We start from the raw sequence: 27,389 nt of genomic DNA on the forward strand, positions 1-27,389 counted from the left end.
AGAGTCAAGTAAGAACAACTTCCTCTTTACAGTCCTTGTATAGACTGTTATAATTTGATTTCAGGCTTGATGTGATGGAGTTTGATGTTGGGCTGTCTATCCCATGACTAATACCAGGATAGAAGTTTCTGTCTGATAATCTGCCTGTAATCAGCGAACATGTAGATTGTGAAAGCTTGAGAAACGAGCTGACCCAGCTGCAGTGTTGTTTCTTTCCATTAATGTTAATGTGGCTTGAGATCCAACAGAAGTGCATGTTCAAATGTAGCTTGCATAACTGAGAGATAGAATAACATGTTGGATAGAAGAGAGGCTGGATGTTTCTGCAGCTCTAGACTTCTTACTGCCTATAGGGAGTTCTGTGAATCTGTATATATAATATGACTTCGGTGTTGCAATCTTCTGTAGTTTAAGGCAAGTTCCATGGCATATAGCTCAACAGTGAAGTTGTTATATTCTAATGGGATCTAAGCAGATATTATACTGTCTACGAAGATCCCACTAGAGCCTATGATTTTCAACAATTTGTGTAGACAGGCACAAAATCAGAATATTCCAGTTTATGTGCTTGAAAGAGCTGCTTGGTGGTAGTATATTTGATAGCATCTATGCAACACCGTCTACCTTAATATTTAGAGCTTTTAAGAGTGCTTTTGTTTGCAAACCAAAGGATCGTATGGCAGTTTGGTAAATGTTGTACAGATTCTCCCACTGTGAACAAAAAACTGTTGCCATGTGACATGGTCTGACAGAGATTTTATTTTCATAACATATAGCACAGACAGTTGTTGAAGTCAAAGTGACAAGGATGGTTCATTAACCTTGTACAGACTAGGGGTCAGTAAAGTTTGAAATGCTAATGCTCCTGTTGCAATTCTTATGGCTTGATGGTTATTAGGGTCCAACCAGCAGAGGCATAGACTTGAGATCAATAATCAAGTTTTGAGCTAATCAGAGCATGGTCAATCCATTTCTGAATGCGAGCCTAACCATTTTTTTTGAAATCTTCACCACCACTCCTGAGAATGCTGATTGGCTGATAGCTGGATATTATTTTATTATTATTATTATTATTACGGGCAACTCCAGGGAGTCATTGGACTCATCGAGGGAGGCCCCAAATCATATTCATCACAACTATTTGACATTCATACAGTATCTATCATACCTCGCCTTAAACTCATTCACTGTCACAGCATCCACCACAGACTCAGGGAGCGCATTCCACTCATTCACTACTTTAAAAGTAAAGAACCCAGCTCTAACACCTTTACTAACCACACTTTTGCCCAGTTTCCATGGATGTCCCCTAGTCCTCCCAAACAAGCCCTGTTCTCAAAAATATCTTCTGAATTAATTTTATAGAAACCCTTCAGTAATTTGAATGTCTCAATCATATCTCCCCTCCTCCGCCTATCAACCAATTTTTGCAACCCACAAATCCTCAACCTGTTCTCATACGGTTCATTCCACAGACCTGCTATCATCTTGGATACATCGATACATCGGTCTTTGCACCACCCTTGAGCAAGGGATTCTTTACATTCATTCTTTCTGCTCCTGCAGAATATTCCCTGTTCTAAAAGTCAAATTATATAGCCTGATCAAAGGAATAGCCAGTTCAGCTGAATACTTATTTAGCACCCAAGCATCAGCCCCTATTGCTGAATTCTTATTCAGTTTGTGCAACAGCTCTAATACCTCCTCATCATACACCTGAGTTTCTTCATCCAGTGAAGAGGTAGCAGTGCAGTGCACTGAAGTTGCATACACCAGATTGATAGCTTAACAAAATGGGCACGCATTAGTTGAACACCCTCTTCTCCATCCATCACCCTCATACTATCTGCATTCAGTAGAGTTATTCTTTCATGTTCATTCTTTCTTTTACTTGCAGCATATTGATAGAATTCTCAGACTTTCCATACAGCAGTTGTGACTCTTCTGGCCTGCTGCTTATAATTTTCATAGCAGACATCATCCTTATGCAAATATAAGCCCAAAGAACTTAGTTTCTAGTAATTGTAAGTTTGTCCTGGTTCTGGGTTGGAATAAGACCACACCTGTAGCAAAAATGCATACAAGCTATCTTCTTCTGGTAAAATCTAACTCATTTGCAAGCATACATTTTAAAAGATGGTTAGTGGCTTGCTGCAGTTATCTTTATATGATCCCCATATTACAGAAGAGAGTAAAGTCATTTGGATAGAGGGCATTACTTACAGCTGGAGGAAGCTGTTTGGCTATCGAGTTAATCTTGACTGCAAAAAAGATAGTTATTCAATGTGCACAAATGGAAACAATGACATTATTCTTCTGTAATAATATACAGGTAACCCTTGTATAACGTGGTGCTTATACAACGGGGTTTCGATATAACGTGGTCTACAAATTGTAGTACCCCTTGTTGAACGCAGTACTTATACAACGCGGTTTCGATATAAGACAGTCTACAAACTGTAGTAACCCTTGTTGAATGCAGTACTTATACAACACGGTTTCGATATAAGACAGTCTACAAACTGTAGTAACCCTTTAAAAATCAAATTTTATCTTCGTTAAATTTGTGTCTGCCCATATCGCGCATGTAGTTATAGGTAGCGATTTTATATTAGGGGGAAATATCCTTTAGCACGCATGTACGTCAATTGTTTACCATATAAAGTATTTATTGTTGAAAATTGTCTTCGTTTTCTGCCAGGAAAGTGCATTAAAAATCATAAGTGTGTTAATCTCAAGCTGAGCACTTTATTTTTTGGTCAGTTACATACAATATGTAATGCTTTTTTTATGTAAAAAAATTTTTTTTTACATAGAGCACTTTTATGATATACGTGTTTGTTAACAGGGATAAACCCACCCACTATAAACTGCCAAGGTAACAATTGAACAAGACTGAAGATACATTCAGTTTCGATCAGCACATGAGACTCAACATTCGCAAACTTCTTCATCAGTGCTCCAATCTCTTCAATAGTGAATTAATTGATGGGGACATAGATTTAAATGAGGAACTGGTACAATTAATAGATGACGTCGACAAAATGGCGGAGAAAGTTATTATTATTATTATTATGTGACACCTCTAGGGAGTCCAAAGACTCATTGAGGGAGAGTGTGCCAACAGCATCGAACGACTGACCCCTTCCAACTACTAACTGCACTGAAACTTGCTTAACTTTTTGCGAGCCATTAGTAGCAGAGGCTCTACCAATTGACGAACCTTTTCAATTTTATCTTGCTTAGAAATAAATGGTGATCGCCTGTATACTGCTGTCCTGAACCAGTGTGAAGATATCACTATCAACAATGGCACTGTCAATGACTTTTCTTATTTCTTGTGTCTTCTCTCAATGTGTAGTTGTGCACATCTTTGTGTTGGAAAATGGTATTAGTAATGATTAGTCTATGTCCAAAGTAGAAATCATGTGCTACCATTATTATTATTAGCTTTGATCTTCTTTCTGTATTTTTCCAAAACATTTTTGCATGTCTGGTAATGATTTTCTGCTATGCTTTTTAGATTTCCAATAAGGACCAATGTTTTCTTTTCTTACGTATCAGTTGCCTTCTGTAATGTTTTGAAAAATTTCTCCACTTCTTCCAAAGTAGAATTTTCTGTAAGTTGTCAACTGGACTCATATCAGCAAATAGCAGTGAGTCTGAAAACAAGATCTAAATCTTAGAGAACCAACTTGCAAAATTTGAAAGTTCTGCCAAAGATTCTGATTGTGATGAATCAGTTAAAGAAATTAGAAGAAGGATTGGACTTGGCAAGAAAGTTATTTTATGGATAATGTTCTCTCAATGGAGCACTCCGGAAAATTCACGAGACAATTGGATATTCGTTTAGCTCCGTATTATGAACTTAATAAAAAATTGCAGCATAGTGATAAGCAAGGTCTTATTACTGACTTCTTGATAACTAAACCAGCCGAAGTATGCAATGAGAATTATACTAATGATGTCCAAGAGATTTCAAGTGATGACGATATCCGGCCACTCATAAATAAAGAACATCTACTAAATGGTAGTTTTGAAGAGAGTGATGACGATTAAAATATACACTTTATTTTATTTTGCCTAAAACATTTATGTATTAAGTGCAATGAAGTTTACGTACAATTTATAATTTTTTATAATTTTATACTATGTATTTGTTTCGCAGTTTATGTTTTCTTAACTTACATGAATTACCTGAATTAAATAAAAATATTTTTTTTCTTGGATATGTCATTGTTTATATAATCTTAAAAAAAAACAGGAAAAAAAAAAAGATTTCAGAACCTAACACTACTTTTTCTATGTGATCTGAGTCTCACATAATGCGATTTATATAACGGGGCATTTTTGTGGAACCTAACATCCGCATTATACGAGGGTTACCTGTATATATATATATATATATATATATATATATGTTCTGAACTAAATTTGTTTTGTTTCTTAAAGAAAGAAAGGTGCTACAAAGTTTAAGAAATTATATGTTATATAGTAAATTTAAATTATTCAAAATGATTAGCTTACCAAAGCACTGATTAATGCAGATCCAACATTTATAATTACCATCTAACTGATCCTCATTCACCAGTGTTTGCTGATGATTTTCTTTGCTTTCACTATTACATGTTATGTCTTCAGCTTCACCACTATCATTACCCTGATACATATGTAGATTGTGTTCCTCTTTTAAATGTTCAAAGGCTTCTGTTTTACTTGCAAGTGCCTTTTCGCAATGGAAGCATGGACTTGGATATGATATGTTTTTTGTGTGATCTTTTAAATGTGCAAGCAATGCTGGTCGGTTTTCAAATTCTTTGTTATTACAAATCAGACAAAGTAATATTCCTCGTAATGCATGCCACTTTCCATGGGTCACAAGTTCAGATCGATCAGAAGTCGACACACCACAAATAGGACAACATAGGAATGCCATGGCATGGCAACGCTGCCAGTGTAAATTGTAACCATGAATATTTTGAAAAACACGGTGGCATATGGTGCACTCTCTTACTTGCCCATGTCGTTCTTCACGCACAAATTCAGCACTTTCTTTTGGGAGGCTATGAAGTTGTTTCTTGTGCTTCTCTAATGCTTGTATGGATGGAAACCTAGCATCACAATGAGGACATATTTCATTGTCTATTACCTGCAAATGGTTATCTTTCATATGAGCCACTAAACCATCTTTTGTATCAAACAGCAAATTGCATTCAAGACAAGAGAATATAAAAGTACATAACTGATCTTTAACATGGGTCTCTAGATGAGACACTAACTGCTCTCTAGTAAGAAATACTACATCACAAAGGGCACATTTGTAAATTAATTTGTATTGGACACTGTTTGTTGCATGGGCACTTCTTCTGTGGCTATTAAATGTTGTGGCTGCCCTAAAAGCCATAGGACATGCTTGACATTTATAATAAGTTTCAGAGTGTATATCTGCTGAATGTTGTTGAAGATTACTTGTAGATGTATACATCTGGTTGCACATTGAACAACTGAAACCTATGGAACGAGAAAAATGCAAACACTTAAATTTTAAGTGGGTCTGAAAATTGTCCCATGTTCCATAAATCCTTTCTCCACATTCAGGACACACATATGGGCTAATTTGTTGATGGATTCTTTGATGGGCTCTGAGACTACATTTAGTTGGACACATCATTGTGCATTTGCTACACTGAGTTGCAATCAAAGGAATTTTATTACTATTAAGGAAATGTTCTGTTCTTGCTTTGACAGAAAAGAATAACTTTCCACATTCTAAACAGTGAAAATCTGCAGTTGCTTTCTCATTAGGATCAGGAATATCTTCTGTATTATGATTTGGTTCACTAATTGTAACTTCTAAAAGCTTCACTGGAGATGGGGGTTCCAGGCTTTCATCTTCAGAATTTTGAATACTGAATGTTATATCATGTAATCCAGCCATCTTTTCAAGAGGAAGAGGAGACACTGTAGCTTTACTAATATCAGAAGACTCGCTCTTATCACAGTGTGTCCTAATGTGAGACAGTAAAGCACAACGATTGTAAAATATTACTGTATTGTCACATGCATCACAAAAAAATGATATGTACACAGACTGACGTTTCAAATGATATTTCAAACTAGACTCAATCATAAAAGTATCACCACACGCTTCACATGTATATTGTTCTGGTGAGATTGGAAGATTTAGACTTTCTGGAGGAGATGTAGGTATGTATGTTGGCAGTACTCTTGTACTCAGCTGCTGAAGATACTCAAATTTCTGTGAAGAGAAGTTCTCTTTAGAAAACCCATCAGCATTGGTACTCTTAAAGAAAGTTGCAGAAGATGTACTAAAGACTGGACTTGTAGATGAATTTGAACATTTATTTGACTTTGGAGGATGAACTGTAACAGTTACCTGAGCAGATTTATTATCTAGCTTCTTGGCATTGTTACTAGAAGATGGCATGCAGTCCTGTGCCATAGTATTCAACTTAATCTCCGTTTTTTGATTTTTGCCATCTGAAAAGAAGAAAAATATTTATTATACTTAACAATTAGACAACATGCTTAATATTTGGTGGAGCATGTTTTCAAACAGACATGATTAAGACATAAGTTATTATTATTATAATAACTGAATAACTGAAACACACTCTCCTCCTGTACCTCTAAACCTCGAACCTGCCCTATCCCTCTAGCATTAAAACTGACTCCTCCAGGATGAAATACTCCAATAAAGTGTTCATTGAACAATTCCACTATGTCCTCTGCATCAGTCACTCTATTCCCATTTTAATCCCACAATATCATTCTTCCACAGTCATTTCTTCCCTTACTGGCCACATAGCTAAAAAATTCCCTAGGATTGTCTTTGGATCTTAGGGCCAATCTCCTCTCATATTCCAGTTTCACTTTCCTTACCACACTAGTCACTCTTCTGGCCCGTGTCTTATATTCTTCATGCATCTTCTCTTCACCTGTCTCCTTATATCACTTCCATAGCCTCTTTTTCACATGCAATTCCTGTATATTGTTTGTCATCCACTTTACTCCAAATCGTGTCCTCTTCCTCAGTCGTGGTATACAACTTACCATTGCTGCTAACAAATATTCTTTCACAATTTCCCATGCACTAATGATATCCCAGCCTTCCAATTCCTCCCTCCATGAAACTTCCTGAAGTTGACATCTAAGACTATTATAATCACCTGCTTTATAATTCCACATAAGTTCTCGTCTCTTTGATACTCCTGCATGTCTATTCATTTTCCAAGTCAAAACCATATGGTCACTCTCTTCAACTGGTGGGAGAGATGTCATCTCAGTTATTATCAACTCTTCTGTTGGAGTGGTTGGAGTGGTTGAATCACTGATAAAGCACAGGATAATATAAGAAACTACCTTCAGAGATAGCACCTAATATGATTCATTGGCTTAATTGGTTTTTCCATTGAAAGTTGGATGGTAATAGACAAATGAATATAAAAACGTGCAATTATATAAAAAAAGATAAAACAAATAATGTAATGTAGAATAACAACAATTAAGGGTCGGAATCCCTGGTCAGATCTCCAACCAAACTTCTCACCTAATGATAATAAATGTCCAATCCTCACCTTCTTGTGGTGCACCCTGGTAGGTATCTACCTAGATACTGAACAAACGAGGATGATCTGGCAATTTGGAATTTAGCCGACCAAATTGTATTCTTATTGGCTTAAATCATAATGTACAATGATGGTACAACATGACAGAAATTCATGCCGGCTGAAACAGTTAAAAGTCAGCTACTGGAACAAATCTTGAAACACAACCTAACTCACCAGAGTTCAAGATCAGTACTATCAACATGAGAAGCCTGAATAGCAAAGAAATGGAACTAGCAGAAGAACTGGATAAGTACCAGATTGACATAATAGAGGATGACTGAAACAAAAGAGACAAAGAACTGGTGAAATCCTTCTAAGAAATAAATATAAAATGTTATATTTGGGCAATAACAATCAGGGAAAAGAAGGAGTAAGTATAGCAACAAATCTTCACTAAATAGGAGGCTAATCTTCTTGAATGGCAGGCAATATCAAGTAGAGTGATGTGGGCAAATATCAGAATGGGGAACTGGACAAGACTTATTTGTGCCTATGGTCTCACAGAAGGTTCTATTAAGGTAGAGATGGAGGAATTTTTTGAGGCTTTAGAGAAAACAACTGACACAATGAAAAAGGAAAAGTTGGTCCTTGTTGGAGGACTAAATAGCAGAGTATGAAATGATTCCAACATACAGAAATATTTTGGGAAAATTTGGAGAAAATAGCAAAGCTCATAATAATGGCAAATAGCTGTTAGAATTCTGTTCAGGACATGGACAGGTTATTAATAACAGAATGTTCCAACATAAAAATGTGCACAAATTCACATGGAGAGAAGAGGCAATTAATAAGAAAAGTCTTGTTGACTATGTTATTGTTGATAGTGATGTTTCCTCACTGGTGCAGGACACTAGTGCACAGAGGATTTGAAATTGGGCAGGTCTTGAGTAGGATAAAATTGAAAAGAAGAACATGTAAAAAAGTTTTAAAGTGAATAAAAGTTGAGCAGCTCTCAGATGTGAACTGTAGACTAAAATACACAAATATTATTCATGAAAAAATGAAAGAGCTTGAGAACAGGAACTAAATCTTGGAGATTCAGTGCCATGAAGAAAACATTGATTGATTCAGCCACAGAGGCATGTAGTGAGGTTGTCTACAAGGATAAAAAAATCAGAACTTCATGGTGAATACAGAAAGTTAAAGAAGAAAGCATATCGAAAGTTCCTGGTGAATAAGTCAGCTTGTGCTCTTAGAGACAAATGTGTGAAAGCTAAAAAAACCAGCTAAACAAAAGTCATGGGAAGGCTTTGGTAAGAACATAGAAATACATATCAGGAAGGTTGCAAAAGATTCTGGGGGCTGTTGAAAAAACTCAGAAGTGAAGGAAAGAGTGCTGTTAAAGGAATCAGACATCATAAAGGTGATTTGAAAACTGGAGCAAAAGATTTCTTGGATGTATAGAGTAATTACTTTGAAAAATTGCTAAATGAAACAAGCAGTTTGAATTTCTCTGTCACCATGGTGCTCAAAGAAGGGGTGTAAAAACGTTCTTGAGTGAATGCGAATCAGAACAAATGCTTGAGGAAATACTCGATAACGAAGGATCTGAATTAGATGATTGGGAAGACAGTGATCCAGAACAAGAGTAAGCAGATCTCCCCACAAATGTGAGCTCCGAGTCAAGCGATAGTGATGCAAAACTTCGAATGAGGGGGGTGACGAAATTCGAGGCCATCCAGCCAGTCATGTTCACGATCACACATAAGGTCGTGGCATTTCAAAAACTGAATGGCCTAATTCAATAATTTACCACTCAACTTTTGTGGCCAATAGTGGATAATTATAGTGATCTACACCCCTAAGTAAAATGATATTTTCATCATAATAATAACACATCAATTTTATTTATAATTTTCATTATTTATGTAACAAAGCAATATTTTGATTGAATTTGTTGAATTATGAACACTAAAGAAGGAAATATAAGTAGAAACTAATAAAAAATTGACTTTTTATTTTTTTCAAAAACATTGATTTCTTGCAACCTGCTTCTGGAGCCCATAACACATGTATAACTAAAATTTTGGTTCCAATTAATTGTCAAAGATGCTAACTAAAAGACAAAAAAGAATTATTTGGATATTCCATAGAAATACTGCACAGCAATTTTTTAAATAGAGCTAAAAATGGTCAGGACACAGGGTTCTTTAAGTCCCAGTAGATCTAGCACAGCCTGGCTGGCCAAGTGGTTAGCATATCCGCTCTCCAGCCAAGAGGCTACGGGTTCAAATTCCACATAGGCATGGATGTTTGTTATATCCTCTCCCAATATGGAAGGTCACCATGGGAGTAGTAGACCCAAAACTTCCTACAATGGGAGAGGCATCCACCCTGCAGCGGATAGAAAAATAGGCTGGAAAAAAAAAAAGTCTAGGACTCAAAGTGTTAAAAATACCAAGAAATTTTATACTTGGTTTTAAATCCTTTTCCCAAGTACGCAAAACAAAGTTTTGTGCATGGAATGAATTGGGGAAAAGTTCCCAATACTTGGGAACTTTTCTCAAGTAAGCAAAACTTTGTTTTGCTTACTTGAGAAAAGTAGTTTATTATTATTATTATTCAGGCCTCCATGGAGTCGAAAGACTCATCGTAGGAGGTCCTTCCTAAGAAACACAGTCTATCAAGACTCATCGAGGGGAGGTCTCCCCCGCCTAAGAAACACAAAGTCTATTATACCACTCCTTGAACTCATTGACCGTTCTCGCTCTCACTACTCCATCAGGCAATGCATTCCATGGTTCAACCACCCTCCATGCAAAGAAACCACTCCTAACCCTCTTGCTCACAGTTTCCTTTCATAACTTCTAGGAATGGCCTCTTGTCATTACTCCTTCCCACTGTTCAACCAAGCGAAAGAACTCCCCAGTGTCAACCCTGTATATCACTTGCCTTAGCACTAAGGCAAGTGATATGAAGTCATTAGCCTCTATATACAAGTAGCTCAGACGTGAAAATATATTTCACATGCAAAACTTTGTTTTGCTTACTTGGGAAAAGGATTAAAATCCAAGTATAAAATTTCTTGGTATCTTTAACGTATAATAAAACATTCTACATTGCTCACATTCTATAACAATGTTACCATTGAACTAGACAAGGGGAACAGATACACCATAATACTTTGGATTTTGCTAAAGCTTTTGATAGAATATAGAATGGTAGATTGTTGCATAAATTGGAGAATATCAGTTTGGGTTACAGAATATTAGCATAGATAAGATAGGTAGGGTAATCAGGAATGCTGCTGATATGCAGTACTTGCAGAATGATTTGAATAGGCTGGAACTGTGGGTATGGGAAAATGGATGCCATAATAAATGTAAGGTCACGCACTTTGATGTTATTAGATATCTACTGTCATATTATATTGGTGAGATTAGGCTAGAAGAAACTGATGAGGTTAGAGATCTTGGAGTGTTAGTAGATAGCAAGTTCAAGTTCAGGGAGCCATCTAGCAAAGATTGCAAATACAACTCCAAAGATAATTGCAATAAAATAGTGATGGATTAGGCCAACATAAAACCTGGAACATGGCATGCTAAATTTTATTTAAAAGCTACCATAATCTTTTTTCTTTCTTAGTTGATTTGAAAATATGCAGCATGAACTACTTAAATATCGACCTTCACACCACTAATTCTCAGTAAAGATTGGATAATGATGCCAACCTGAATTCTCATAAAAAAAATTCAATCTTTTTTTTTTTTTTAATTTTTTCCCCACCTCTTTTAATTATGTGGCTCTCTCACCCACACAAGGTTTATTTGTGAACCTATAGTACATTCATACCATCATGAGTGGGTTAAGGAAATATATACATAAATATACAAAATCAATATTTTTTTTTTTTGCATTTTTCATTTATTTTTTATTTGATCTAGAAATCCTACTCTAGAGACCAAACACGGAACTTTTAAAAGCCATGTCAGGCCTCTAATGCAGGGAAGTGGTCTCAAGTGGTCACAAACATCCATGGCCATGGTGGGATTCAAACCTGCAGTCTGTTGGTTGAAGAGTGACATTTGATAATAATATATTTGTTATACAGTTAGCATGAACTATAATACTAATCAGGCAAGATTTCAAGTTTTTTGTACTGTATTTATTTACTTGTGTGCCAAAGCATTCAGACCTAAGGCTGTGGCACCATAAAGGCTCGAACTAGTTTAGATCACAAATATTATTTGTGTAACTGTTGTTGGCTTGTTTGGTTGAGGAAGAGGGGAGAAGGCTTTCCACTCTCCAACCAGTAGGTTTGAATCCCACTATAGACTGTCCTTAGATGATAGATGAATTTCCTCTAACCAGACACTTGAAGTGGCTCAAAAAATTCCACATTTGGTCTCTAGAATAGGGTTCCTGGATTATCTAATCCTTACTCCACCAGTCATACTAACCAGTGGGGATTAAGATTAGATAGAAAGGAACTGATCCACTGTAAGAGGTCTGTAAAAATCTCCACATGCTCTTGCTATCCACACTGTCACCCAATTTCCTGAGATATTGAAAAATTTCTTTTCTTTCCATCTATAAAATCCATTTAGAAATTTATATTTTTTGATCACATCTGATTTTCTATTCTCCTCATCCCATGAAACCATGACCAAACTGGGATATAGTAGCCAAGATGTAGCCAAGCCTTTTTTATCCGTACTTGTAGAAATTAAAGACAGCAATTAAACCTGATGTGGAAATAAATTTTAGAAGATGTAAAAGTTTTGCCTTAGCACTAAGGCATCTTTAGTACATTAACAATGGAACACCATTAAAATGCAAATAACAGCACCACCATAGTTTAATTAAGACAGCAAATGGTCAACAAATTCCTAATTATATCTACATTGAATAATTTATTTTCACATAAATTTTAGTTTCTGCCTGTAATTAGTTTCTGTAAGTCTGTAACGTACATAAGCTATCAAAATGACAGCTTACATACCTATTTTGAAACATTTATTTCTACTTGTTGTTCAAATTACATGCAATTTGGGTTATTTATGTGGAAACACTGGAGAGGATTCAGATATAAGTGACTCAAGCAAAATATTGGGATTATGGAATGTAGGTTATGGGAAGAAGTTGAAGAAATGTCAAGTGCAGAGTTTAGTGGATAGACAGTAAAGAGATGATATGATAGACATTTAAGTCTATCATATTTTCTAGAATTAACAGCAATTTTCTGTTAATTCTAAAAATTATTAAAAATTCTAAAAAAAAATTGCAAAGGCATTTGACAGGGTGCCACATGATAAGCTGATATTTAAGTTGCAGCAAATGGGTTTAAATGTCGGGTTAGTCAAATGGATTCAGGATTGGCTGACTGATAGGTATCAGAGAGTTGTGTATGGTGGGGCAATATCAAGGAAGCAGAAGGTTACAAGTGGGGTTCCACAGGGCTCATTACTGGAACCTGTATTTTTCAACCTTTATATCAATGATATTATCAATGGATTGCAAGGGGACACTTAATTGTTTGCAGATGATGTGAAGCTGAGAAGGGTTATCAGTAACAGTGCAGATGTGGCAGCCCTGCAAGAGGATTTGAATAAACTAGACAGATGGACAAATGAATGGGGATGTCGGTTCAATGCAGCAAAATGTAAAGTCTTGAGGTTTGGGATCCATTGATGGGTGGATGCATACTTGATTGGAGGAGCTGTACTAGAGGAAGTAGGGGAGACAAGAGATCTGGGGATGATGATTGATAGAAAACTAAAATGCAGGAAGTATATTGCAAAGGTGGTGAGGGTAACTCAGAGGATTGCTGCAATACTGAGAAGGACGCTGACCTGCAGAGATAACAAGAGTTATCATTCCATTGTATAAGACTCTGATCAGACCACACTTAGACTATTGTTCTCAGATTTGGTCCCCAGGATTTGAAGGGGATAAATTGACTGTGGAAAGGATATAGAGGCAGATAACAAAGATGGTTTCAGGACTGTACAATATGAGTTATGAGGATCGACTGAGGGAATGTGGACTGCAGAGTTTGGTGGATAGAAGAAAGAGAGGTGATATGATCGAGACTTTTAAACTGTTGAAAGGCAGTTACAGGATAGACATTAGAGTGTTCTTTCACTTGGTGGAACGGCGGGAAGGAGCGATGACAAGGGACCATCCCTGGAAGTTATGAAAGGAGACTGTGTGCAAGAGGGTGGTTGAACCTTGGAATGCATTGCCTGAGAGAGTGGTTGGAGCAGGAACGGTCAATGGGTTCCAGGAGTGGTATGATAAACTTTGTGTTTCCTAAAAACGATCTCCCACAATGAGTCTTTTGACTCCATGAAGGCCTGGATAATAATAATAATAATAAAAAGGGAATTTTGTAGAATTAACAGAAAAGGGATTACACAGAAAGTGAAGAATAAGAAACCATACCTGGAAGTTTGCTTGCTCCACCTTTGCAATGAGTTTCCTGGTGTTGTACTACCTTACCCCAGTCCTGAAGATACTTTCAGGCACAAACTTTGTTTGCTCAAACTGGGATAAAGGATTAAATTAAATTTACTATACCTGTAAGTTGTATAAAGACATGTTGAAGAGGGGAGTGAGAAGTAGCTTTTTACATGGGGAGTAGTAGGTGAGTGGAATGTATTGCAGGAATGTCTTATGAATACTAGGATTACGAATGAGCTTAAGATAGATACATATACATTGCTAGCTGAGTGAGACCTCCAACAAAGTTTCTTGACCCCCATAGAGATTTATTAAGATAATAATCATAACATCAAAGTAATCACTTCATTATTACTCCCAGACTCCTAGTCTCATCAATTTCTCAAAGCAACTCATTCAATGTATTAAATCTTATAAATCTCATCACCATTGATTTCTTGATATATTTATACTGAAGATGAAGAACAAGTCCAGCTTGTTCTTCATGTTTCTCTTTCACAATATTTCTCATCCTCTTCTCAAGTATGCTTGCATAAATCTTACCTGGAACACTTAGCAGAGAAATTTCTCTGTAATTCTCCATTCAGTTTTATTCCCTTTTTCACAAATGGGAACTAAGAGCCGTCTATTCCAATATGTATCCTCGAGTGGTATACAGGATACTATGACAATATTACATGACTAAGTAACTAATATCCCATCAGCAATTTTCCTCCAAATTAGTCTATTACTTGTCAGCTATCCAATGTTGTCACATCTAATATTTTGGTCTTCTGGGGCACTTTTGACTGAATCAATCCACCTAAATCTTGGACTTTTTTCTCTGGTTTTTTTTCCTGTCATCCTAGCTTCTAATACTTGTTTTGTAAACCTTTCCTCTCCAATTGTGTTTAAGTGAGACTAGCTCTGCTCACACATTCCTGAATGCTAAAGATGCCAAGTTTCTTCCTAATACCCTCACTATTAATATGGTTCTGCCACTGATGCCATCTGTTCACTAACCCTAATCTTTCTTGGAAACTCTCAATCAGTGATCCCTGATCGAGCGTTTTGTTTCTAACCCAATTCTCAGATCAATACATTAAAACTGGTTTGAACACTATCTTCTTACACAGTTTATTATTTTGACTAATTTCTTCTCTTATTCCAAATAAATGACTTTGTGTTTCTTAGGGGGGGGGGGGGAACCTCCCCTCGATGAGTCTTGACAGACTTTATGTTCTCAGGAAGGACCTCCCACGATGAGTCTTTTGACTCCATGGAGGCCTGAATAATAATAATAATAATAATAATAAATTAATTCAGCTGACTACCATGCTAGCTTTCTTGTGTAGAGGCTTAAGTGCTGTGAGGACATTATGTTGGAGGTTTAATGGATTTTTTACAACACTAAAAAGAATTAAATTAGAATTTAATGCTTCCTATATTTCGTCCTAGTCACTAGGACATCTACGGGGATTACAAAAACAATTAATGTAACATGCACACAAAAAAACTTACAATACTAAGTCCAACCACGTGGGTGACACTAAAGTCCTATCTAGGTGGAGCGCCCTCTAAGGGCGGTAGTAGGTGGCCTGGAATGTAAGGTGGGACCTCTGGTGATGAGTGTTTCCCAAATCTTCGGAAGCTTAATGCAACCGTATTTGTTAAGATTTGGTTGGTTTCTGAGAGCTGCTGCTGCTTCTAAGAAAAGTCTCGCTTTCTTGAATTTGCTGTGGTGGAGCATGGTGGTTTTCTTCCATGATACTCTGTGGGTGGTGTCCAAAACATGGTCAGCCAAGCCTGAATGGCCATAGTTGTGTTTAACGATGTATGACTTGTGTTCCTCCAGGCGAATGGATGCTGATCTGCCTGTCTGTCCAAAGTATGCAAGCTTACAGGAACAGGGTACTTTGTAAACTCCAGGCAGAGAGAGAGCTGATCTTTCGTAGAACGGATAAGGGTAGCAAGTTTGCGGTAGGGCTTATATGCTGTGTGTAGGTTATACTTTTTTAGTATCTTGGCTATTTTTTCCGAGGTGCCTCGGATGTAGGGTATGGTGATGGCATTTTTAAAATCTTGTTGACGAGAGGGATGGGGAATGGGGGGAGGAATTGATTCTTTTTTTGATACTGTGTTCGCTGTAGCCATTGAAGAGGAAAGTTCTGTGTATGTGGTTAAGCTCAGTAGTGAGGGCGGTTCCACTGGAACAAAGATTGTGGGCTCTCTTGGTAAGGGTTTTAATGATGCCATATTGTTGTGAGGGGTGGTGGTGGGAGAGTTTGTGAATGTATCTGCCTGTGTGTGTGGGTTTTCTGTATACAGTGAAGGCAAGTGTATCATTAGGCAGGCACGTGACTAAGGTGTCTAGGAAGGGTAAACAATTGTTCTTTTCCTTTTCCATAGTAAACTGGATTCTTGGATGTAGGCTATTGAGATGACCGAGGAAGGAATCTAACGTGTCTGGGCCATGAGGCCAAATGGAGAACACATCATCTACATATCTTAGCCAGATAGAAGGTTTGAGTGGGGCTGAGTCTATGGCTCGTTTTTCGAAATCTTCCATATAGAAATTGGCAAGGGGGGGGGAGGGGGGAACCCATGGCGGTTCCCTCTATCTGCTTGTAGATTTTGTTATTCCAAGAGAAATACCCAGAGTTGATGGCAAAGGAAAAGAGATCTAAGATGTCAGAGGGGAAAACGTTTTCTAAGAGAGATAAAGTGTCAGTTAAGGGAATATTGGTAAACAAAGAGGAGATATCAAAGCTTATTAATATGTCTGTATTGTTCAAGGTTAAATTTTCTGTGAGGGCTTTAAAGTGGGTCGAGTTTTTTATATAGGAAGCTGAATTTCCGGTGAGGGGGGGGACAGAGAGTTGGCCAGCTGTTTAGACAGTGTAACAAGGTGCATTGGTGGCATCTACTATAGGTCTGAGTGGGGAATTGGGTTTGTGGATTTTTGATAAACTGTATATTCGGGGGGGATGGGAGCGGATAGGAAGCATTAAATTCTAATTTAATTCTTTTTAGTGTTGTAAAAAATCCATTAAACCTCCAACATAACATGCTAGCTTTGCTAATTCTGTTATCTATTTCCATATGTATTTTTCAGTCTTCACTAAAAATTGTGGCTAAATAGCTGAAATGTTTTACTTGTTCTTCTATAGGTTCTCCATTCAAGATGCAGTTGATGTTTTCAATGTTTCTGCCTATTTTTATAGTGTTTGTCTTTTATTTTATTTATACCGATTTTCATGCCAAATTTATTTTACAGCTGTTATTCAATTTAGTTAGGGGTCCTGCAGACTTATACTAAATTTATTTAGGAGTATAGCATCATCTACATAAAATAAAGAGCTGACATTAACACTTCCAATTCTGATATCAGGTTTAATACCACTTTCCTTCATAGTGCAATCCATATATATAATGAGTAAGAGTGGAGATAGTGTGCACTTATCAGCTATCCAATATTGTCATATCTAATATTTTGGTCTTCTGGAACACTTCTGAATGAATCAAATCCACCTAAATCTAGATTTTTTTCTCTGGGTCTTTTTCTTGTCATCCTGGCTTCTAACACAATTGGAGAGGAAAGGTTTTGCAAACCTTTCCTCTCCACTTGTGTTTAAATGAGACTAGCTCTGCTCAAAATCAGGACCATTTTTGGTCTTATATCTGATTTTACATCAAGCCACCTTCCTGTATCACTTTCAATTCTACTGCTGACTTGCAACTTAAATATAGACTATGTATTGCTCAATATAATGTTCCATTTATCCCATACAAATGTAGCATTTCAAAAAGTTTTTCTCTGTATACCTTGTCATATGTCTTTTCCAGATCTACGATGTACAGATCTTTGTTATACCCCCACAATTTTTCAACTATTTGCTGTAAAATGAAAATCTAATTTGACAACCTGTATATAGCCTGAGTCCAGCTTGTTCTTCAAGTTTCTCCTCCACAATTTTTCTCATCCTCTTCTCAAGTATGCTTGCGTAATGTTACCCGGAATGCTTATACAGAAAAATTCCTTTGTAATTCTCACATTGTTTTATTCCCTTTTTTAGAAATGAGAACTATGAAAGCTCTATTCCAAGCATCCAGAATTCAACTTCTGACCAGGCCTTTTGAATCATGCAGTGTAGTCACTGCAAAACTTTTACACTCTCCATATTTGAAGTATTTTTGGTTGAATATTGTCTACTTTAGCTACCTTTCCAGAGTTCAGACTATTGATTGCTTTTTTCTACATGAAGTACTTATATATTGCATTCCTCTTGAATATTTTCTACAACTGTTCTCTCACTGCTTGTTTCATTTAACAGTCTTTCAAAGCAATTACTCTAGACATCTAGACTATCTTTATCTTTAGTTTTTATGCCACTTTTATCATCTTTAATTTTTTTTACAGTGCTCTTGTCTCTCCATTTCTAAACTTTTTCAATAGCCTCTGGAACATTTGGCCATTATTATTATTATTATTATTATTATTATTATTATTATTTCATGACACCTCCAAGGAGTCCAAATACTCATTGAGGGAGGGCATCTATTCTACAACACTTCATCTCTACCACTTCCATCCGTCACAATCATCCACCGCTGCCATCTACTGCCCACCACCACTAGTATTTTTTGTGTGTAAATTGCGTGTCCTGAAGGCTGATCTGTCTGTATGCAGGATGAAAACCCTGCTCCTTCCATATGAGATCGGCTAACTCACAGAGAGGGCACCTACACTACAACACTTCGTCTCTACCACTTCCATCCATCACAATCATCCACACCACCGCCATCTACTGCCCACCACCACCACTAGTATTTTTTGTCTGTAAATTGCATGTCCTGAAGGCTGATTTGTCTGTATGAGGGATGAAAAACCCTGCTACTTCCATATGAGATCGGCTAACTCACCTTCAATTGAAAAACGATTCCTCCCGTCATGACGAGAATCGAACTTAAGCCTTTTCCAATCGAGGATGCAATGTACCATCATTCTTCCAAATGCGCTACAGAGGTGCTTAAAAAAAATTAACTATCCTTATGGGGAGAGCCAATTTGTAAGCACAGAACGGCATAAGTTGGGTCGTCCATAACCTGGGGACTGCCTATATAACTCTTACATTTTCTCTGTATTCTTTCAGAGCATCTGCTGAATTATTTGCCAGGAACTATTTGTATGCTTTCTTAACTTTTTGTGTCCACCATGGTGTTCTTATTTATCTATCTTTGCAACAACTTCATCACATGCCTCCCTGGTTGAATCAGTGTTTTCTTCAGCGTTCATCAATGAGACTCCACGTCTAGTTCTTGTTTTCAAACTATCGCTCTCTCTCTTTTTTTTTTTTTTTTTCTTGCATGATGTTTGTACAGTGGAGTCCACAATTTATCTGTAAAAGTTGAATTATTTTAAAAATTCTTACATACTGTTGTTTTCAATGTGCCACTTATTTTTATCCTACTTAAAACTAAGTAATGATCACTTCCAATTTCAAATCTTATGTATGCTCGTTTCCTGAACCAGCAAGAAAATCCTGCTATGAATAATAACACAGCCAATAAGGCTTTTCTTATTTCTTGTGTCTTCTTTCCCTGTGAACTTGTGCACATCTTTATGTTGGAACATGGTGTTAGTAATAACTAGTCTATATCCCGAAAAAAATCCAGCAAGAACTTAACAATACAATAAGTTTAGCCACTTTATCCAAATTTTCCCAAAACTTTTCTATATGGCTGGTGGAGTTTATTTTCTTCTCTGTTTAGATCTCCAATGACTAGTCTATTTCATCTAACAGGAACTTACCACTATAATAAGCCTTGCCCCTTTCTCTAAAATATCTGAAGTTTTGGGAAAATTTGGAGAAACGGGTAAGGCTTTTCCATTTTCTTTATGTCAATTGCCGTCCGTAATGCAAAAAAAAATTCATCCACATCTTCCTTAGGAGAACTTTTTGTGGACTTATAGGCACAAATGTTTCATTGTCCATTTCCTTATTTTGAAGTATGTCTACATAACTCTACTTGAAATTGCCTTCCAATCAAGTAATTTATTTTCACATTTGGCATTGATTGCTATTGATACTGCTTCCTTTCTTTGATCATTATTGTCTGAATATTTTATATTTGTTATTTGGTAGGATCTCACCTGTTTTAGTCTACTTTGGTTCAGTAACACCAATTATGTCCACTCAGTACTTTTCCAGTTCTTCTATAAACTCGATTTCCTTTTCATTGTAATCTCCTCGTAATCCTTAATCTCTTCAATCCAAAATGCACCACCTAACACTTAGCAACAATGAATGGGCATCAGTTACCATTTGTCTATAGCATCAGACAATTGCAAAATGTAAAAGACTGACTTGTATATTAATTAAAGAATATAGTAGTCCTTAAACTTGATTTTTCAAGAAGAATTGAATTCTGAGATACTTTTGAACTACATGTAGGATGAGGTATAACAAAAGTTAAAAAAAAAAAAAAACAGGATATATGAGCAAAATAATCTATCCAATTCTCTGTCTAAATAGCAAGTCTCTTCTCTGAGTAAAACTGCTATCCTAGTTGACCAAGTGTACCTATTTCACCCAAGAGGATGCAGGGCTGAATCCTATTTTGGACATGGATGCTTGTGAATGTCTAAGACAGCAGATGGAAATTATATCATGGTTTGAGAAATATTAAGGCAAGAGCATGCCAGCAGCATGCTCAGTAAGGCAAGCAAAGAAAGTATCTTGAAATCAGCCTGAGAGTAACTTGAAAAAGTTCCATATTTGATCTCTAGGGTTTCTGGTTGTCTAGTCCTTAGCCCACTCATCCACTGTACTAATGTGCATTATAAGTTGAGAACCTTTTGCGGGTGGGGATGACATTGCATTAATATCTTTAATTTGTTTTCTGGTGTAAATGAAATACAACAGAAGTGAAAATGATTACATATTTGTACAGCTAGCCATATAGGAGATACTTGCAAAGCAACAATTTGCCTACAGAATTCCATCATTATCAAATTCCTGACATGTACCCTCAAGGGGTATACATGTTATGGTAGTACAACATGACAAACTTCCATCATTAATTATTATTATTATTCAGGCCTCCATGGAGTCAAAAGACTCATCGTTGGAGGTCATTTCTAAGAAACACAAGTCTATCAAGACTCATCGAGGGAGGTCCCTCCTAGGAAACACGGTCTATCATACCTATCTACAATTTTCCTCCAAATCAATCTATTACCTGTCAAGACTCCAACATTATTATTAATATTCAAACTCCATGGAGTCAGAGACTCATCATGGGAGGTCACACTATTGCACACAATGGTCATCCAACCGTGCCTAAAACTGATTCAATGTGTCTACACCCACAATCCACTCACCAACCACCCTCCCTGCAAAGAACATACTCCTCACTCCTCTGTTCACACCATCCTTATATCGTTTCAAGTGATGGCCACTTGTTCTACTCCCCTCTAACATTCTATGAAAAATTCTTCCAAGTCGACCCGATAACAACCCCCGACTAGCTCATATGCCTCAATCATACCCCCCCCCCCTTTCTCCTATTCACGATAACTTGCATTCTCTCAATCTGTCCTCATACTCCTCATACTCCACATTCCAAAGACAACTGATTACCTTTGTGAATCTTCTCTGGAGCTTTTCCAACATATCCTTGTCACCATGAAAACCCAGCAGCAAAATCTGAGCACAATAATCCATATGAGGCCTGATCAAAGCCTTATACAATGGAATCATAACCTCTCTATTTCTGCATGTCAGGGTCCTCTGCATCATTTCCAATGTGATGTCTTCACAAACGGTGCAATGTGGTCCCTGAATTTCAGGTCCTTGTCTACCATCACTCCTAGATCTCTCATCTCTTCTACTTCCATTAAAGTTTCCCCACAAGTGTATACTTTGCATCCCATCGTTGCTTACCAGATCTTATATTTCTTTTTACTGTATCAATCCACCTATATCTTGGTCTTTTTCCTGTAAACCTGATGGAGAACATTCGTTTTGCTAATCTTTCCTCTCCCATTCTGTTTAAGTGACCATACCGCCTGAGATTAGTTCTGCTAATCTCAGGCGGTATGGTCACTTAACCATACCGCCTGAGGATGCTAACAGTGTCACGTTCTTTCCAAATATCCTCATTTTTAATATGATACTGCCATTGATGCCAACTATTCACATCCCCTAAGCTTTCTCAGGATTCTCATATCTGCAGTCTCTAGTCTTTGGTCAAGTGTTTTACTTCTAACCCAGATTTCAGATCTATAAGTTAAAACTGGTTTGAACACTGTCTTCCATACAGCTAATTTTGTGTTTTGACTAATTTCTCTCTTATTCTATATAAATTTATTCAGTTGACTTCCTACCATACCAGCTTTGTTGATTCTGTTGTCTATTTCCATGATTAATTTACCATCTTCACTGCTGGCCTGGTTGGCCAAGTGGATAGCGTATCTGCTCTCCAGCCAAAATGCTGCGGATTCAAACCCCACTGGGCATGAATGTTTGTGATTGTCTGTTTCACATTTTTTCCATGTGTAATATATATCCCTATGTCTTTTTTTTTGTTTATTTGTGTATTGCATTACCCCGCCGTGTCTAATAACGACCTGCAAATGCAACACCACGATGCATGTTGCCCAGTCCGCCACTGCTGTCGTTCTAGCCCATTTCCTCTACTGATCATAGAGCAGTTTACGTGAACGGCCCGTGGGGAAACGTGTGACCGGATCCCTCTGCCGGACGTGGAAACGAATCGTGGGGGGGGGGGAATTGTCGAGAAGGTTGAGTTGGTGTCTACCAACAAGATGGGATTTGCTAGAGATATAGGTGCTGAGGAAGCAATGGCATCTGATTGGAAGGGCTTGCCTTGCATCACCACCTCTGCAGATCAGAGTCACTTTATAAGCCGCAGGCTTCCACGCAACGGGTGCAACTTTAGGACTCGGGTCGAACCCACTTCCTATAGTGATCACAAGAACGAAGGAACCGTCTCGGAAGGCCTCGCCTCCAGAAGACCTAGAAAGTCTCTCTGAAAGAAGCAGACCACACCCCCCGACGTGCGGTCATCGCAGGGGACGACCACCTTCTTTCGGACCGGAGGATATAGGTAGGGGGCGGGGGGGAGGGGAGGCGTTTTTTTTTTTTTTCCATGTGTAATATATACCCCCATGTCTTTTTTTTGTTTATTTGTGTATTGCATTACCCTGCCGTGTTTAATAACGACCTGCAAATGCAACACCACGATGCAAATACCAGTGGTGGTGGTCAGAAGTAGATAGCGTTGGTGTAGCTAAGGTCAGTTGGTGACTGAATGATGGAGACGGAGTTGTAGAGCAGGTGCCCTCCTTTGACTCCCCAGAGGTATCAAATAATAATAATAATAATCTTCACTAAAAATCGTGCCTAATGTTTTACTTGTTCTATAGGTAATCCATTCACAATGCAGTTGATATTTTCAATGCTTCTGACTGTTTTCATTGTCTTGTTATTGCTGACCTTCAAACATATCTATTACAACAGGTATTCAATTTAGTCAGGAATCTTGCAGACTTCTAGCAGATTTATTTAGAAGTATAACTTTGTCTGCATAAAACAAAGAGCTGATATTAATATCTCCAATTTTGATATCAGGTTTAAGATCACTTTCCTTCATAATATGATCCATATAGATAATGAATAACAGAGGGGATAATGTACATCCTTGTTTGACACCAGATTCAACATTAAATTTAACATCTTCCTGTGCTTCCTTCAATTCTAACAGCTGACTTAAACTCAAATAAAGACTATAGCACATTACAAAACCTTAATGTCAATACATCTGTGGGACGGGATGGTATACCAGCTCGTGTCGTATGTGAAGTGGCTAAAGAATTGTCAGTGCCCTTGACCATTTTGTTTAATTTGAGCCTCGGGTCTGGGTTAGTCTCGAGGGGTTGGAAAGAAGAGAAAATAGTTCCACTGCATAAAGGAGGTTCCAAAACTGCTGTTGCAAATTACTGACCGATCAGCATATCAGGAGTCGTCGTCAAGGTTTTGGATAAAGTAGTCAAGAGAAAAATACAGGAATGGATAGATGAAAATGGGATACTGTATGGGGGACAGCATGGTTTTGTGAAAGGTAGTTCAAGCCTCACTAACTTGCTATGTTTTATAACACAGTGACGGCTGAACTGGATAAAGGTAATGGGTATACAGTGATACTGCTGGACCTTGCTAAGGCCTTTGACAGGATACCATATGGAATTCTAATCAGTAAACTGCAGCATATGGATATAGGGTTGGTGAGATGGATAGGAGGGTGGTAGATGGAGAGATATCAGAGAGTAGTTTATTCAGGGGTAGAGTCCAAAAGACGACCTGTGACTAGTGGTGTGCCACAGGGTTCTGTTCTTGGACCACTACTATTTAATTTTTTCATTAACGATATAGGAAAGGATCTCAGAGGAGCTGTTCATTTGTTTGCTGATGATGCAAAGTTGGGTAGAGCAATAGTGAATACACATGATGTCAAAATTTTGCAGGATGATTTGGATAGATTGGAGGACTGGGCTAAGGAGAATGGAAGTCAATTTAATGTGGCAAAGTGTAAGGTTATGCATTTTTGGGTGAAAAGATTAGCAGCAGTATACCACATTGGTGGAACTGTACTCCAGGAGATTGACGAGGCCAGGGATTTGGGAGCATTTGTGGATAGGGAGTTGAAGTTTAGGGGGCACACTGCAAACGTGGCTAAATCAGGTCATTAAATCACTTGGTTACTGAAGAATACTTTGACAAGCAGAGACAAGCAAGTCATTGTTCCTCTGTATCGAGCCTTGATAAGACCCCATCTTGACTACTGTGCCTAGATCTGGGTGACAGGATTTCTTCTTGATGGGGAGGAGGTGGAGAGAATCCAGAGGCGAGTGACCAAGATGATAGCAGGTCTATGGAATGAACCTTATGAGAACAGGTTGAAGATTTGTGGGTTGCAGAAATTGGTTGATAGGCGGAAAAGGGGTGATATGATTGAGACATTCAAATTACTGAAGGTTTCTATAAGATTAATTCAGAGGATATTTTTCAGAACAGGACTGGTGTTGGGAGGACTAGAGGCCATCTATGGAAACTGGGCAAGAATGTGGTTAGCAAGGGTATTAGAACTAGGTTTTTTGCTTGGAAAGTGGTGAATGAGTGGAATAAGTTGCCAGAGTCTATTATGGGTGCCATGACTGTGAATGAGTTTAAGGCTAAGTATGACAGATACTGTGTGGATGTTGAGTAGTTGTTTAGAGCCTCCCTCGATGAGTCTAAGGACTCCTTGGAGTTGCCCGTAATAATAATAATATCTTTTTCTCCAGTTTTCATGTCACCTTTATCGTCTGTAATTCCTTATACAGCATTCTTTCCTCCATTTATGAACCTTGAACAATCTCCAGAATATCTTGTCGCCTTCCTGATATTTATTTTCTGTGTTCTTGCCAAAGTCCTCCCATGACTTTTGTTTAGCTAGTTTTACAGTGTTTAGCTTTCTTACATTTGTCTCTGTATTCTCTAAGAGCACAAGCTAACTTATTTGCCAGGAACTTTTGATATGCTTTCTTCTTTTCCTTCACTGCCTCTGTAAGTTCCTGTGTCCACCATGGAGTTCTGATTTTTCTATCCTTGCAGACAACCTCACCACATGCCTCTCTGGCTGAATCAATGTTTTCTTCATGGCTTGCCACTGAAGAAACAGGTTTGGTTCCTATTCTCAAACTGTTTCATTTTTTCTTGAATAAGAAAAGATCCTGGAGGAGTAAATTTGAATACTAGAGGGATAGGGCAAGTTCGAGGTTTAGAGGTGCAGGAGGAGAGCGTGTTCCACATACTGAGTACTCTGGATATTAGTAAAGCTGTGGGACTGGATGGTATTTCACCACAAGGTTTGAGAGAATGTGCTAAGGAACTGACAGTGGCTGCGGGAAAGGTGCCCATGGAATGGAAGGAAGGTAAGATAGTGTAATTGCATAAGGTCGGTAGCAGACTGGAAGTGTCTAATTATAGGCCAATTTGTGTGTCATCAGTAGTTAGTAAAATCTTGCAGAAAGTAGTGAGGGGCCGTATACAGCATTGGGCAGATGAGAGTAATGTTATCTGTGAGAGTCAACATGGATTTGTGAAGGGGCGCTCTTGTTTTAGCAATATGCTACCCTTTTATGATAAAGTTACAAGAGCATTAGATGAGGGAAAGGAATATACTGCCATTTTCCTAGACTTAGCAAAGGCATTTGACAGGATGCCATATGATAAGCTGATATTCAAGTTGCAGCACATGGATCTGGATGTCAGACTTTGAACGGGATAAATTAACTATGGAAAGGGTAGAAAGGGGTGGATAACAAAGATGGTGTACCGACTGTACAATGTTAGTTATGAGGATTGGCTGAGGGAGTGTGGACTTAGAGTTTAGTGGATAGAAGAAGGAGAGGTGATATGATTGAGACTTTTAAACTGTTGAGAGGTGGTTACAGGGTTGACACTGGGGAGTTCTTTCACTTGGTTGAACAGCAGGAAGGAGTCATTACAAGGGGCCATCCCTAGAAGTTACGAAAGGAAACTGTGAGAAAGAGGGCGAGGAGTGGTTTCTTTGCATGGGGTGTGATTGAACAATGGAATGCATTGCCTGATAGAATGGTGAGAGCGAGAATAGTCAATGCGTTTAGGGAGTGGTATGATAGACTTTGTGTTTCCTAGGAGGGACCTTCCTCAATGAGTCTTGATAGACTCGTGTTTCTTAGAAAGGACCTCCCACGATGAGTCTTTTGACTCCATGGAGGCCTGAATAATAATAATAATGTCTGTGTATTTTAGTCTACAGTTCACATCTGCAAGCTGCTCAACTTTTATTCACTTTAAAACTTTCTTACATGTTCTAGTCTTCAATATGAAATTCAATTTCATATTGAATATATGAAATATATTGAATAGCGGGCTTTGTTGGCTGAGTTGATAGCGTATCCGCTCTTCAGCCAAAAGGCTGCGGTTCGAATCCTGCCATGGGCATGGATGTTTGTGATTGTCTGTGGAAATACCAGCAGTGGTCGGTGGTAGATGGTGTTGGTGTAGTTATGGTCAATTGGTGATTGAATGGTGGAAAAGGAGTTGTAGAGCAGATGCCTCCCTTGATGCATCTTGGATTCCCTGGAGGTATCAAAAAAAAAAAAAAAATTATGCTGTTCAAGACTAAATGGCAATCACTTCCAATTTCAAATCATCTATACACTCTAGTGTCCTGCACCTGGGATAAAATATCACTATCAACAATAACATAGTCAATGAGACTTTTCTTATTCCTTGCCTCTTCTCTCCATGTGAATTTGTGCACATT

At 37.8% G+C, this 27,389-nt stretch overlaps 1 protein-coding gene across 1 annotated transcript in view; it reads right to left on the minus strand.

Moving 5' to 3' along the window:
* LOC150099928 (zinc finger protein 532-like) overlaps positions 1-14,039 on the minus strand; it is a 36,875-nt gene extending 22,836 nt beyond the window's left edge. The window contains exons 1-2 of the mRNA XM_090403302.1: positions 14,016-14,039; positions 4,528-6,501 (exon numbers count right to left, since the gene is read on the minus strand). Of these exons, the coding sequence (XP_090259428.1) occupies positions 4,528-6,463 (1,936 nt within the window). The 5' untranslated portion in view covers positions 6,464-6,501; positions 14,016-14,039. The remainder of the gene's footprint in view (positions 1-4,527; positions 6,502-14,015) is intronic.
* Positions 14,040-27,389: the final 13,350 nt, after the last annotated feature.

This window comes from Typopeltis vanoorti, chromosome 13 (genome assembly GCF_054136105.1).
Source record: "Typopeltis vanoorti isolate ZY-2024b chromosome 13, IOZ_Tvanoo_1.0, whole genome shotgun sequence".
NCBI classification, from domain to species: domain Eukaryota; kingdom Metazoa; phylum Arthropoda; class Arachnida; order Uropygi; family Thelyphonidae; genus Typopeltis; species Typopeltis vanoorti.